The 15,214-nt window shown below is 38.8% G+C and overlaps 1 protein-coding gene across 1 annotated transcript in view; it reads right to left on the bottom strand.

Moving 5' to 3' along the window:
* Positions 1-14,661, bottom strand: part of grik1a (glutamate receptor, ionotropic, kainate 1a) — a 36,454-nt gene extending 21,793 nt beyond the window's left edge. The window contains exons 1-6 of the mRNA XM_038709058.1: positions 14,268-14,661; positions 3,847-4,014; positions 3,132-3,389; positions 1,612-1,793; positions 750-803; positions 392-562 (exon numbers count right to left, since the gene is read on the bottom strand). Coding sequence (XP_038564986.1) covers positions 392-562; positions 750-803; positions 1,612-1,793; positions 3,132-3,389; positions 3,847-4,014; positions 14,268-14,349 — 915 coding nt within the window. The 5' untranslated portion in view covers positions 14,350-14,661. The remainder of the gene's footprint in view (positions 1-391; positions 563-749; positions 804-1,611; positions 1,794-3,131; positions 3,390-3,846; positions 4,015-14,267) is intronic.
* Positions 14,662-15,214: the final 553 nt, after the last annotated feature.

Raw genomic sequence — 15,214 nt, 5'->3', positions numbered from 1 at the left:
TCCAGGTAAACAAAATCAGGGATTTTGTAGGCCTATCGTCAGGTATATGATTAAATTACTATACAAAACAGGTGCTAATGATCACCAATTCAATATGTGGGCTGAAACACAATCATTCACTGAAACAGAAACAGCTGTGTAGGAGAAATACAACTAGGTGAGGAACAGCCCAACTTAGCTAACAAGGTGAGGCTGCTGAAGACAGTTTACTGTCAAAAGTCATACACCATGGCAAGACTGAGTACAGCAACAAGACAGTTAGCAGATGTTTGCAGTTTGCTACCATACGCAAATATGCATGCAGCATACAAATGTGCACCACTGGCTTCCGGCACAGCCAGTGTTTGTATTGTTAGTGCTCTGCAATGTCGAATAACAGTACGGGGCTTACAGTCATGATTCCGTCCATCAGGCCACTCTCTTGTTTGGGACCCTGCAGTCTTTCCATGGCCCACCTTTCCATTGTGGAGGCTACCCACGGGTCATCCACGTTCAGCAGTCTGAAGCCTGTCATGTTCACCCCGCTGTAGCGGTACGGCTCCAAGTCCAGGGCAAACAAATCCTGCAATTTAAGCTCTAGTTCAGGGTGTCGCTTTCTCAGCCTTTTACTGTGTTGATTAACCATGACACAACGTGCTTTAACATTCCCAGTGAATTTACGAGACAAGTTCGAGGCCAAGATGAACTTGTTTTTACTTGGTCTAGTATCTCCCATAAAACAACTTCAGTTGTACATTGTCCAAACTCACCAAAGTCGTGAAGAAGAAATGGTAGTACTCGGTCATCATTCCCATTGATGAAAGCTGCAAAATGAAAAGAAGAAATAAAGTAATAAGAGAAAATACCAGGCCGTATTGCTAATTTTGAATATGATGAGTTCTCCAGTAAAACAGTGACAGTGTCACATCTTAAATAAAGTAATTTCACTTTTGAAACATGTCATTCAAATATACGTGTACACATTTGGGTTTAAAAAAACATTACTAATGAATTTCACTACGCCTTGGTTATAAATCACACAACTGTGTTACTTAATAAAAAGGTTGATTAACGTTTTGTCCCTGTATAACTGTTAATGACAAACAATACAGACAAAAACCACATGGACGAGGAATTGAAATGTAATTCTACAAATAACGAGTTAAGTATCAGGACTACAGAAATGGATACAAGACTTTTCACTGTTCAGTCCATCAGGCATATTTGCACTGATGCACACAAAGATAGTCACAAAAATGTTTGTCAGCATGTTGGTTAATTCGATAAGCCATCAGCTACCATACTCCACTATCAAAGTTAAATTAGCTTTGACCAAAACAAATCCATATAATAGGAAATAAGTTGTGGACCATTTATAATTCTGACTATAAGGGAAGTGCTATGTCATCCTGAAGAAGCAACTCAACAACTTTATCATATCCTTTAATGATCGTCATTAAAATCTCAATGTAAGCCTTAGCATACAAGGTAATAGGTTTTATAAGATTTTCTACAACATTAAAAGACATTACATTGATGGAGAATCATCAGTGGTGTTGCCCCCATAGGACTCATAAATGTGTGGTAAAATCTGCAAAACAAACTAATGAAAAGATCAATCCCTGTACAAACCTGCTTCAGGAGCTCCGCAGCCATGCGATAGGAGCAGTCAAAGAGAATAAAAAATTCTTTGTCTTTCTTCAACTCCTTAAGCAGAGGTCGGGCATCTTGGTTACCCGGGGTCAGCTGGCGGATCTTGATCTTAAGGTTGAACTTTGCCGGAGCCTTGATCAACTCCTGCATCCGCATAAGGCCTGAAAAAAATAGCAAATTAGATGTTTCATTTATCCCCTCTTAAACTTTTTGTTTTTCATTCCTCTGCGGCAGGAAGGTCACAGGTCAGGGTAAGATACAGAACATCCCTCCTGAAGTTCAGGGTCTCAGGACAATTGAGGAGGACAGTGTCTTGCATGTGTGGGAACTTGGACCTCTATCCTTCAACCGAGGGATGTGATTTCAATTCAATACATCATCCCGCTTTCCAAACTTCTTGCTTAATGTCTTAAATGTTCTTCTCAGATTCTTCTACTTTCTTTTTAAACAAATCAAAGGCAAACAAACACACAACTGTGTTGTGCAGCCTGTACATATACCCTGCATTCCTCTTATCCTGTTCTTGTGTGAAATTGTGCAGGTATGTGCCTGTGTGACATTTCAGAAAAATACAGTTCTGATTGAAAATAAAAGGTAAAAAAAATCTATAAACATGACATTTCAACAGCGGCATTTCATATTCTTTGGGTCGTGGCCAGGGACTCTATATGGGACACCGCTGGATTCGAGCCCATCCATGTTGTGGTTTGGCTTTGCGCAGTGTGAAGTCAGAGGGCAGGAATACTGGCAGCTGTTTGATATGAGGCACTCATGCCCTGTCACAGATTGGGTTCACTGGCCAGCACTGTGGTAGACAGTGGGATTGTATTTTGTGAGTAATTATAACCATGGCATACAAATATATTGTCCAGAAAACACAAGCCAGCACTTTTGACCTCTTCTCCCTCTCAGTTCTTCACTAAAATGTCATGCACTGTTGATGGTTGATATTCAGCAATGCAGTGGGAAATAAAAGCATTAGCAAAATTCAGTCTTCAGTCAATTATTATTGTAGATATCCAGAAAAGGAGTGCAGGGGAGACAATGGAGCAGTGGATAAGACACATGTTCGGAGTGGGAGACCCGGGTTCACCTCCCACTGTGACACATCCAAAGTGTCCCTGAGCAAGACACTTAACACTAGTAATTGTAAGTCGCTTCGGATGAAAGCGTCAGCTAAAATGAATAAATGTAAATAATATAGTGATAAAGCTGATATTGGGTGGTCTTAAAGACTTTTATTACAGATTAAGAGCTGAATTGTTCTGTTGAGCCACTACCTCTACTTGTGTGATCATCATACCCACATTAATGATGTTTTTCTTGCTATAACTCAGTTTGACAATACTTTGCTTCTGAAAATTCGCTTTTATTTCCACATAAAAGGCTGACTAAATCAATTATTATGTCCCTTTAAATGCATGGCAGAATTGTGAAGTTTATCTGTGAATCAGTTCTGAAAGCCCTAATGGCAATCTGACAAAAACAATGTGTCCTACCTGTGCTGTCCTCATAGACCACCGTTAGCTTCCTCCATTTAAAGAAAGTGACCACGTCCAGGATGGCCCTGGCGATGGCAGAATACTCGGGATACAGGTTGATGAAGAAGGTGTCTTTGTTGTCCACTGACGGGTGTTTCCAGCGGGTCTGAATGTGAGGGACTTCTAGGGCATTGCAGATGGACTGAACGGCACTGACCGAGGAGCTGTGAGAAGGGCCGAACACAGCAACCACTCCGAGAGTCAGCTGGTCACACACTAATGTTAAAGAACAACACAGCGTCAGATGTTTATTATAGGTTTGTGTGACTTAAATGGGCAGATTTAAGAGTGTTTCACAATCAAATACCAGGTTTCACTTTCTGTAGATTTAAGAAGCTATTAAAATAATTTACAATAGCATGGTTTTAAGGGACCATTTGGTTTGGGAGAACTATGCTAGCTAGATATTTCCATTTTACCCAAAGTGAGACAAATACGATTCCTTAATCAAGGTCAATGCTAGCCATGCTACACAATTTACTCAATTAGGTCAGTGGCAGAAAAATATACCTTTTGCAGTGGTGAGGGTCTATGGAATTAGAAATGTTATTATCCAGGTTTGGACAACTTTAAAGGTGCATTCCTCTTATTTTGAGAGATGCTATTGTTCCCCTGACACTTGAATGAGTTCTGAAAATGTTGTCATCTCTTACAGTAATAACATGTAACCTACCTCTCCTGGAAGCCTCAAAGCCATCAAACAGGTTGATCCTCTGGATGTCATAGGTGAGAGTAGTGTTGGGCATCAGGGTCTTATTGCGGTTTATGTTATTTACTGCAAACTTGAAAGCCAGCTCGTCCATACTCACTAACTCACTCTCCCGGGTCTCAAAAATACCACCTGCACATAGAGATGGAGGACAAAGACAAAGTTTAAATCAGGAGAGAAGATTCATAACAGCTGTCACTACCAATGTACACAAACACTGCAAGTGCAGCAGTCTTAAATTCTGCCACCTTTGGTTAAAATGAAAGCCTTTCAAAACCCACCACACAAACTTAACATGGCAATACGGTCTGTCTGAAAACAAGGCTGCTACATTTTCACCTGTCACTAATGATATGCCATTTACTGAGTACTTCCATAGCATCAAATGTACTCATTGAGCAGCTGTACACTTACAAATACTAGATATTGAAGCCTCATAATGACAGATAAATGAGTGGGACATAAAAGTGTGAAGTTTGATAAAGTCAAATAGGAACAAACAGAAGGAAACTGAAATGGAAAAATGAGGAATTTTGTGGAATTTGGTAATATTATGTCCCACCATTGCATAATAAAGTGGTTGTTAGACCCAGGAAGGTTCAAAACAAGGCATTCGTACTGTGCAACAAACAACTTGTCCTAATGAATTCGATTTTATTTGGTGTAGATGTTATTTCTTCATTGTTATAGGAAACAATACGGCACCCTTACTAAAGGGTTTATGAGTTCTACTTAATGGCTTTATAAATGGTTATTCAGTAATTTAGTTTTACAATTTTAACTGGCTTACATATATATATATAAAAATATATTGTTGCCACTAAATGTAGGCCACTAAATGTAATAAAGTTTTATCAACCATTAATAAAATCATAGTTACAACATATAATATATATAATTTGTAAAGGGTCTTATTTAAAAAAAAAGGCAAAACATAGTCTTCATCCCATTCACAGAAGACAGAAATGGAAAGGTTACACAAAAACAGTTGTATAAATCTATAGTAACCCAGACGAGGTCTTCAACATTCATAAATATCTGTTGTACAGCAGCACAATTTAAAATTACACCAAATGTTCTCTGCAGCCTGACTTAATGAGGGTCATTTTAGATAGTCATAAAAAAAACATAAATACGTTGTCCACAATAAAAGATAATATTTGCAATTTCAATGCCCCCAGCTTCAATATTCTACAAGCAAAGAATTCATTTGGAATTCCCACAGAAGCATGCAAATGAAGATGAATATTAAGTGCTTGAAGATGAACAATCAGAATTTTTCTGCCAGCAACATATTCTAAACACTTTGTTTCTCAAAGTGCAGAGCAAGGACTCAAAGGTAGCTGCTCTTTCACTTTTACAGTACTGAGACCCGAGGCCATGCACAACTCACTGCAAGAGCCAGCTGTCAGCAGGCTCTGAAGAAACAATGCTGTTCAGACAAACTTCTGAAATTGCTCCAAAACTCGTCATCAACATCCTGTCATCTGGGTGCAGAAGATGTGAAGTGTGGACTCAAAGGCAAGATGAAATGGCAGTAGTGTAATTGCTCCGGCAGTGTGAAAGGGCAGGAAATAAAAAGGCTTTAAGAGCTTCTCGTGGAGCTTCAAAATGGGCTTTTGAAAGACAAGTCAAGTCACATCAGTCAAAATTATAACATATTTATTGGACAGGTAATTTTCAGTCTTGCAGTTGCATTTCTCAGGATAGGTTTTTTCTCCATTGCTGATCCTGCAGATGTTTAATCAGACCGAGTTTAATTATAAACAATTTGGTCTATTTGTTGGATTGTTTATTCAGTTCTAGTATAATGGTCCCTGTCTCATTATAACAATAATGATGTCATGAGCTTGTACTTTTTTCAAAAGCATATTTCAGTTACATTCACTTTCAAATTAATTGTCAGAACAGAGATAACAGGAGGAGGAGTACAGTAGAAATCCTGGAAGCTTGTTGTGATTGTTTGGTTTGCTCAGAAGTTCTAGTCCTTATGTATTGTTTACTGTAAATGAAGCATGATGCAGAAAAAAAAGCATACACCTTGCCATAAGAACACAATGAACAAGTGTTTCAGCATGCTTTTTTGGATAACAGTGGGAGCAGGTATTAGATTTCTGCACATCCAAACAATTATAGTACACTGTGACTGGGTTTTGGCGTCCATACAATAATGACATCTTTGCTTGGAGGAATGTAAACATATTTTTCTTTAAAACCTTGCGTTTATTTAACAAATGAAGCATATGGTATGGTGTCAATAATTCAGTGAATAGTTGCTTGTAGTTCCGTCGGTATGATAAATGAAGCTAGAACGAGCAGTCAGTTAGTTTAGCTTAGCACAAAGACTGGAAGCAGGGGGAAACAGGTAGACTTGCTCTGTCAAAAGGTTAAATACACACTTGCCAGCATCTCTTTAGCTCACTAATTAACACCTAGTGTTTTAATCACTACAAGAAACCAAAATGTAAAAGCGACAAATTGTGTGTTTTACGGGAATTGACATGCTCTAACTGTTTCTGGCTGGGCAACCACAACAACAAATATTTCCAGCCATTGAGCCAGGCTCACTGTTCCCCTCTGCTTCCATTAGGGCTGAACGATTTTGGAAAATAATGTAATTGCAATTTTTTTGTTACCAATATTATGATTGCAATTTAATATGCGATTCATTTTTAAGCTCTTTACCTTCTGTATTATTCAAAACGGACAACCAGTAAATAAGTGTATGAGCAACACCATATTAGATAGATTAAAGGGGCATTATGGAGTTTCCAGCAGCCATTAGCAGTGCGGTTTTAAGATTGCTACCAGGCCTGTGCTCATACGCATGCTCGCTTTAAGTCATGAGCGAGCATAATCCGAAACACAACCACTATCATACAGAAATCCTGCAATAAATGCAGGAACACCAGCATGCAGGCTGTGGCTTTTCACTCAGACATGTTCAGGCTCTGTTACTTTCAACGTTCCCGTCCCAGAGGCACCGTAATGCCGGCTCCGTAATGTTACTTCATTCAGCGCAGTGTGCCGCATATCGGCACAATACTCCCGAAAAAAGGCAGAGTGACAGCGGCTATAGACAGGCAGGGAGACAGCTTCACGCAATGTAATGGAAACTCAGGTAAACCCCTACTGCAACGTTACAGTAATAGTTTTATCAGCTGCAGGTTGAACTAATCCATGCTCGTTACATAATCACGGTACATTTCCTGCATTTAGCCGACGTGCTACATCGTTAGCTCGTCTGCTTTCAGTAACTATCTTTGCTATCTGTGTATCTTTCACCGGAGGCTCAGCAATGTCAACACAGCTAAATGTATTGGATGATAATGAAACGTGTAGTGAGCTGGACTGAATATTATAACGAGATTATGTCACACTTTATAATAAGAAGACCGCAGTAAGTAATTTTACTGTATTGTTAGTTAAAGCTGACTTTGTTCTTACTTGACATCATCTGAATCTGTTTGGTCTGATGGGCTTCAGTACATAAAACTTTATTGTTGTTTTGTATCCTTACATGGAGCCTGTGTTTTGCTGTGAGCCGGTTGTTTCATGGTGTTAGTGGACTGCAAATGAAAGGATATGCATTTTAGACCAGAAACCATCATGTCATGCTTCTATAAAAGGAACACAGACAGGGTTTGGACAGTGTAGTGGGAGAGGTACAAAAATGGGAAGTCCATACATCAGGTGGCACGGGACATGACATGATAAACAGGATGGCTTTAAAGTGATACATTTATATGAAACAACTAGGAGTCATAGCTGCAATGTTTAACTATGTAAATGCAATTGAATGTTGGGAACTGGCATTTGGGTTTGCATGATAAAATGCCATTGATGCCACCGGCCCCCCCTGAGTCCACTTTTTTTGGAAAAACATATTACAGTTTATTTTAGATCCAAATTGATTATTACACATCCTAAAATATATGAACATATTTTATATTGGAGACCTTATTGTCATGTCCTCACTTTAAAGACACATCAAGTAAAAACTGGCTCAACTCACCTGATGAAATTTTTAAACAAATAAGATCACAGATTACGTTTTACCATACCAGCTTTTAATCGTTTACAAATCCAATGCTAACTCCAAATGTATTCACTGGATTTGCAGCTGGGTTTTATAAACCTGGCCCCTGGAGTGACACTGTGAGGTGCTTCAGAGTTTGTACTGGTCCTTTGAAGTACATTCCAATTCCTCAGTGCTACAGTCAGTGATAAAGGTCCAGAGGAGACTTTTGAGGCATCCTGAATTACTGGGCTTTCACGGGTGGACAATTAATTCGACCTGGTTAATTGTTGCACATATATAACAAGACATTATAATATAGGTACGCAACAGGACTTTATATACACTGCTGGTCAAGAACTTCTCCATGTGCAGCTTCAAGATTAAAAGAACAGTGACAACACACATCTTGGACACAATGTAAATTACCAACCTGATTTAATATATGTGTAAGCTGGTGATCCTGATCAATATCACATGTCACTCCCTCAGATTAAATGACTTCTCTGCAAAGCTTTGATTGCTTTTCTATGCATGCTTAAAGAATATTAATTTGTTGTAGAAACACCACAGATACTAATGCAGTCACATGCCGTACACACATACACACATTACCCACATTCAAACACAAAGACAGGCACTCAGAAGATGTCCTGGCCACAAATAAATCCTTGTAAATGCAACGGCGGCCAATTAGTAATTATAATCAAGAACCATTAAGCCATTAACGTAAAAATGTCATTTCTTCTATAATTACTGTGATTACCAGGTACATAGCTGTAATTGAAAGAAAACCATGTCATAAAAATGTGGATAAGTGGTACAGTAAAACGGATGGATGAGAGGTTTATCTGCCTGCTGCGGTGGGAGGAAAACATAAAACAAAAAGCTGAAGAACGAATATGAGCTTTGTGCCAACCTGTCACGCAGAGCTGATCAATCTCTTCAACAATCCACCGGGGAGATAAAGATGTTTGCTTGTATGTGTATACGTGTTTGTGAGTGTGTGTGTGTGTGTGTGTGTGTGTGTGTGTGTGTGTGTGTGTGTCTGCATGGAGAATCTAACACCATCGATTCGTAACTTTACTATTTAATTATGAATGATTATTTTTTACGTTAGTCATGCATCATCCCTTCTCAAACTCTGGTGTGGGATGTGGCTGCTGCAATCATAAAAATTACATTTTTTTTTAAACAAGGTGTTGTTTCCCACCTTGCAAATGAATTAATGCACCTCGGAGCTCTAAAAGCATTCATTCAGCTTCTAAATTATGAGGAATAATTTGCCTCAGGAACACGCATCCATCTGCCCTACAAGACAGCATAAATTAGTGTTAAATGTTTCAGAGGACTCATGGGACTCCATAAATGCCTTTTAACATGCGTCTGGTGGTTTAGAGAAATATTTTATCTGCATAAAATATAAGCAAATGCGGCAAATGCCAACATAAAATACAATTTTTTTTCAAGAAGTACACAAATAAGAGCTCTGCTGATCTACCAATATTTAATTTTAAAGCATTTATCGGCCAATACAGATGACGTGGCGATATTATCGTGCATCATAACATAGTTTTTCCATTTGCCTCAGCAGTGGTTAATGTTTGAGTAAGATTTGTGGTATTTTCTTATTCATTAATAGAAGCTCCAAGAGACATGGAAAAGCTGAGGTAAAGAAAGGAGAATATTGTATGTAATGGGGCATCAACTATCGGTAGATTCTGTCTTTGTCACTCTTTGAACTAAAGATTTTTGACTTGCAGATAACAACATGTGCCCACCTGGAATTTTCATAGAGATAATTGCGACATTTTACATCTGATGTTGGCTCAGATTGCTTTTTCATCATTAAAACCAGACTGCCACAGATCTAGGAAATTTAGGGAATTTACACATCACTGACTGAAAATGGAATGATTAAGTGCCATTAAGGAACATTATTAGCATGCAGGGTTTTTATTCCCAATTATTGTTATATTGGTCTCTGTTTGACCTCCAGATGGTGATCACCAAAATGTATATTGTACTTGAGTCATCTTTTATTTAGCACTACATTTCAGTGGAGGGTAGTTACACTTCAAACTACCACTCAGTACCTGAGATAGAAGAAGTGTGGATCTTTCTAATAGCTCTGAAAGATCACTGAGCTGGACAACATAAGAGAGCTCTCCTTTTTGCTGACAGTGACAGAAACTACTTCCATCTGTCCCCCTCTGAAAACGGGGATTGTTGTGCACTTTGGAAAGGTGATGTCGCTACAGGCAGGAGGAAATGTATCTGGGAGGGTGAAAAAAAGGAATTCTCAGGTGTCAAACTGAATGACTGGGGAAACATTTTGTTCTCGACAACAAATCAAGAATGCCGTGGAAACGGGCAAACAAGAAAAAAAATGCAATCAGGGACGTCAGAAGAAGAGAAAAATAGAGATACAAATAACTGCAAGGTAAGGGTCAAAAGTAAGAAGAGAAGCATCTGAAAGTCATCATGCACACACATCAAGAGCCTATCTCTTTGCAGTGTAAGGGAGAATGATGTACAATTCAAAATCTAGAATATATGAAGCTTTTGGTCTACAAGTCAATGGTAAGGCTTCCGCAGCAAACATTATATAAATTATAAATAATTAGCATCAATTGTAGCATTTTGACAGAATTATACATGCTTACTATTTAAGAACTGGACCCTTTTTGCATCACCACTTAAGTGACAGCAAAAACAGCAATTATTAGCTGTAGTTTTGTAGCCATTTTTCTCACTCTGGTTTTGTACCATGACAGCAGTATTATGTGTTGCAATCATCCTGACAAAAAAACACACACACCTTTCTTTCAGGTTGAGCCCACAGACACAGGTGCCACTTAATCAGACAAAGAAAAGGATGGATAGAACTCTGTTTCACTCACCATCCCTGAACTCAATCTGCACATCACAAGTAAAGCCTCATGAGACCGCACGATCGATACATACAAATGAATATCAATGTACCATGCAGTTCCATGACAATCAGCTCCCTCTCCTTTCTCACAACCAAAAAGTCCTAGATTTCTGCCAGCACGAAAAACGATCACGCTACTGAGGCAGCCAATTCCACAGTTTATCTGTGTATATATCTTCGACAGAAGTGAGGCCAACTCTCCAAACTCAGGCAATTTGGCTGAGAATGGATTCATTCGTCTTTCCTAATGGCCAGTTGTTGAAGAGAAAGGAACTAATGAATAACATTAAGCAGGTACAATTTTTATAAATGTAGGTTACTGCTCCAACTTAACTTAAGCAACTCCATTTAACAGAAAGAGACACATGGAGCCAAATTGTGCAGTTCTGCGATTTCTCTCACTTTCTTACACACACACACACACAGACATAAACATGCATGAATGCACATGCACACATAGAAGGGCTATGTATGTAAATCTTCCAGGAATTTCAGGACTTGTGTTGTCCAAGGGGGTCTGAGCTGAACCACCAATCCTGAACATATTGGTTTTGAATGGTCCTGAATATTAATGCGTGACCAAGAGCTAAACTCCAGATCAGAAACCCCCAGCATGTGCCACTGTGGACTCCACCAGATCAAATGAATAAATGCTGTCCATGCTAAAAAGAGATCTAACACATGGGCATACATCAAGGTGCTATCAAGATATGCAGCCTAATAGCAGAACTCTTATATTCTGGTTTGCAAAAAATATTTTTCTGCAAGTACCATTTCACAACAAGACATTTTTGTGATTTTATCTTATGCCAGATAACAACGATATTGGTGTGTCAAGAAATTGCAATACGGAAATGCTAAGATATGTTTAGATTCAGACACAGTGTCACAGTTTTCTCACCAAAGAGCACTGACAAGTTTATTTTTCAACTTTAAAACGTCTCGCTCATGCATGCTGCATGTTGGTCATATTATGGGTGATCCTTATCAACAGGGTTTTTTTTAACTGTGAAATATCAACATCAGTATCTGCCTCACAAAAAACAGCATCGTTTAGGCTCATGTGTGCAAGTTGTTAATGGCTTGTTTAATGTATTAACACAACAGTAATATCACTTTGTGAACAGTAATAAGCAGATGTTTGGTGTCTATTCTCTATACCTTTGGGTTAGGGCTGGGCAATAAAACAATAATGATAATTATCGCAATATAATTTTCCTCAATAACAATATAATAAATGTTCAATATATTGTCAATAAATATTTGGTTTAATTCATTTGAATCACAAACAAATTAGCACTTAATATTTATTTTGTTGAGAAAAAGGGACTGAAAAAGATTTTCTAGTCATATTTGTTAAAAAAAGATTTTATCATAATAGTTTTGAATGTCCTACCTCATATTTGTTAAGTGATCCACTGTTTGGCATCAAGTGTTTGTCACGTTCTGACCATAAAGAAAAGTTCAACCACATAATTAACCATCTGGTTTCGTCAATATTCACTCGGGAGCAAAAATCAGCCTTTAAACTTGACATATATTGTGATAATTATTGATATCAAATGATATGAAATGTTTTTATCGTGATAACATTTTTGGCCATATCACCCAGCCATACTTTGGATCCCTTTTAGCAAACTCTTTAAAGTCATTACACACCGCCTCAAGTCAAAATGTGTTTTGACTAGAATGCATTGTTATTTAACTTGAATGTTTGACCTACACTGTGATTGTGGAGTTTGACACTAGGAGGCTTTAACTCATCAGCTGAAAGTTTCTCTGCGCTCACTTCTGAGTACTGAGTTGACAACGTGTACGTGCCAGCAGGATTTTGTGACATCAGAACTAGTTTGGAAGCTGATCATGGTCCACTATCCAGCTTCCACAAGTGTGATGGGGAGACTTGAGTGAGGAGACATCTTGTGTCCAGCAGTTAAACTTACAAAACAAAACATATTTGCATATTCATAGATTCTGGATTCAGTGGGGGCGAAAGAATAAAAAGGCAAAAGGTACAAGCAACAAAGGGATCCTTCATCTAAATGTAGGCTCACAACCTGGAACCCCAAATTCTTTATCATAATGGACTACTTCTGACTTGTAACACATAAAACTGAACCTTTTATAATTATGTTAAATTGTAGTTTTGTAAGAGATACACTGTAGGTTACTGCAATTTCATAATCAGATACATTATTGTAAACTGTCAAATATTATAAAGTACAAGCTATTTTACAAATGTAAAAACATGATGTCTAGTGTAAAAAAGAAATGGATTTAAATGTTGTTCATTTTCTGTATGTCCCTATACATTATCCAATCCAGGACCAGCATGTGAATCTCCTCTAGCATCTAGCTCTCCAAGTTAACAATCGGTGGCAGTGACACCAATTACCAATCAGTTAGATCCACATATTACAGTTTGACTCTGGACTGATTTAAAGCGCACGGAGCTCAGCAGCCACCTCCTGTATAATCCAGTCTAGGTGAAGTTCTCCCACTTCTCTTAACACCACTACATACGACAGCGAGACTGAGGATGATTGCATCGCCCTCACTGGCTACGTTACATCCAGTCAGTGATGCAAAGGTTTCAGTGTTTGTGAAGATCAGCTGCTGGGGGAAATATTTTGAATGAAAATGCCCAGGAGACACAGGAGACTGGTGTGGAGGATCTCTGGGTTATACAAGGAGGAATCAATAATCTATTACTTGCAGCTCTCTGAATGGTGAATTGAAATGTAAATGGTTTAAAAGATACTTTCAAAGATATTACATGGAGTCTTGGCTTCAATTAAACTCTCTGACGGCAAAGTGTGATGACAAGAGTTCACAAGACTATTTTGAGTCAGAATTCTAGTTTTTTATTTATTTTTTTAAAGATTTCCCTTTGTCAAGGAAAGTTTTGCACTACTAATACTTTTTGACTGCTAGCAAGATATTATGTGATCGAGATAATGAATTTTTGAAGATTGCTGTATAGTAATGAAAACTGCAACACTGAATTAGTGTACTAGGCTCAGTAAGGGCTGATAGGTGGTCAACACATACTGTGTCATTTGATGCAGGTAATCTTTTTCTGTGTTCTGACAACCTCACTGACAGTACAACCTAGATAATAACAAGTAATCCCATAATCACTTTCATGGGATGCAAGACACAAAATACCACTTAACTGATTCCACCCCCTCATCTCATTTGGTGAGAACACTATAAAATGTTAAGGTCACAAAAAAGTATTTACCACTGACACAGATTTGAAGAATAGGGTGGAGTGTCTTTTGACTACTATTACACACATATGCTCTCCTGCCTTGGGACAACTCATATACAGCACTGTTGGTTCTGAGTCTCTGTTCAGTCAACTCAGACACGCAGAGAAACGCTTACAAACGCTTACAAACCCCATGCGTAAACAGCTGTTGCGCTTACCGATTCTGAGGACTTGTGCTGAGCTCAGGCAGAGCTGCGCCGCGAAGAGAAGATACAAGAAAAGTCTCTTTCTTCTCTCCATAGTGCTCCAGGCGAACTCACAGATACGGAAACTGGCACCATGACAGAAAGAAACAGCGTCTATCCAAGCGTCGAAACACCTGACATGCCATGCCAGCGCGCAATCCAAGTTTCATTCCTAATTCGATCCTTTCCACTCTGCATCACTGCGTCGCTCCAAGTGAACGAAATGTCATGAACAGCAGTCACGTTGATCCAACTTTCCTGTACAAAATCACTCCAAGTCACATCTTCTAAACAAAAACGTGCAGCGAAAAAACACAGCCAGCGGCCAGCGTAAACACGTCTACTTTTACTCTGTAGACAATGCGCCTCCAGAGTGGCGGAAGCTGTAGGGAGTGAGAAGGCGCAGATAACCGTCAAGCAAGCCGAAATGTAATTGATTTCCGGTATGACTTTTCAAAATAAAATCCATTCAAGAAATACCTCACACGTGGTCGTTGAGGTATTGTTTAATACCTAAAATCGAATGTTTTGTTCGTTATTCTATTGTCCAACGATGTGATGTGATGTGTGAGACCGGTATATGCTCATGTGGCATCCGTTGGCTTAAAAGCTGTCCATCATGTAGGCTATTCAAACCAAACACACTGTTTTTTTAAATAATAATTTCTCCAAATACTGGGGAACTTTTTTCAAACCAGACCTGCTTTTACACTGATGGTACCCGTGGTCTACTTCTGGTCATCTCAGGCTAGTTTGGCTACCCTCGGTTTGGATTAAGGCGCAGATGGATTGGCAGCGGTTCTCTCCACCGGTCCTGATGAGAGGAGAATAATCTTCAGGTTGCAGGGCTGATGCCAGATTATCTCTCACTGCAGACAAGCAAGGTCTTCATCTGACTGGGTCACTGGATGCCTTCCCAT

This window comes from Micropterus salmoides, unplaced genomic scaffold (genome assembly GCF_014851395.1).
Source record: "Micropterus salmoides isolate LMB-PRFRI ecotype aquatic unplaced genomic scaffold, ASM1485139v1 Ms_hic_scaffold_9, whole genome shotgun sequence".
NCBI lineage: Eukaryota > Metazoa > Chordata > Actinopteri > Centrarchiformes > Centrarchidae > Micropterus > Micropterus salmoides.
This window is presented reverse-complemented; position numbering and strand designations above follow the sequence as displayed.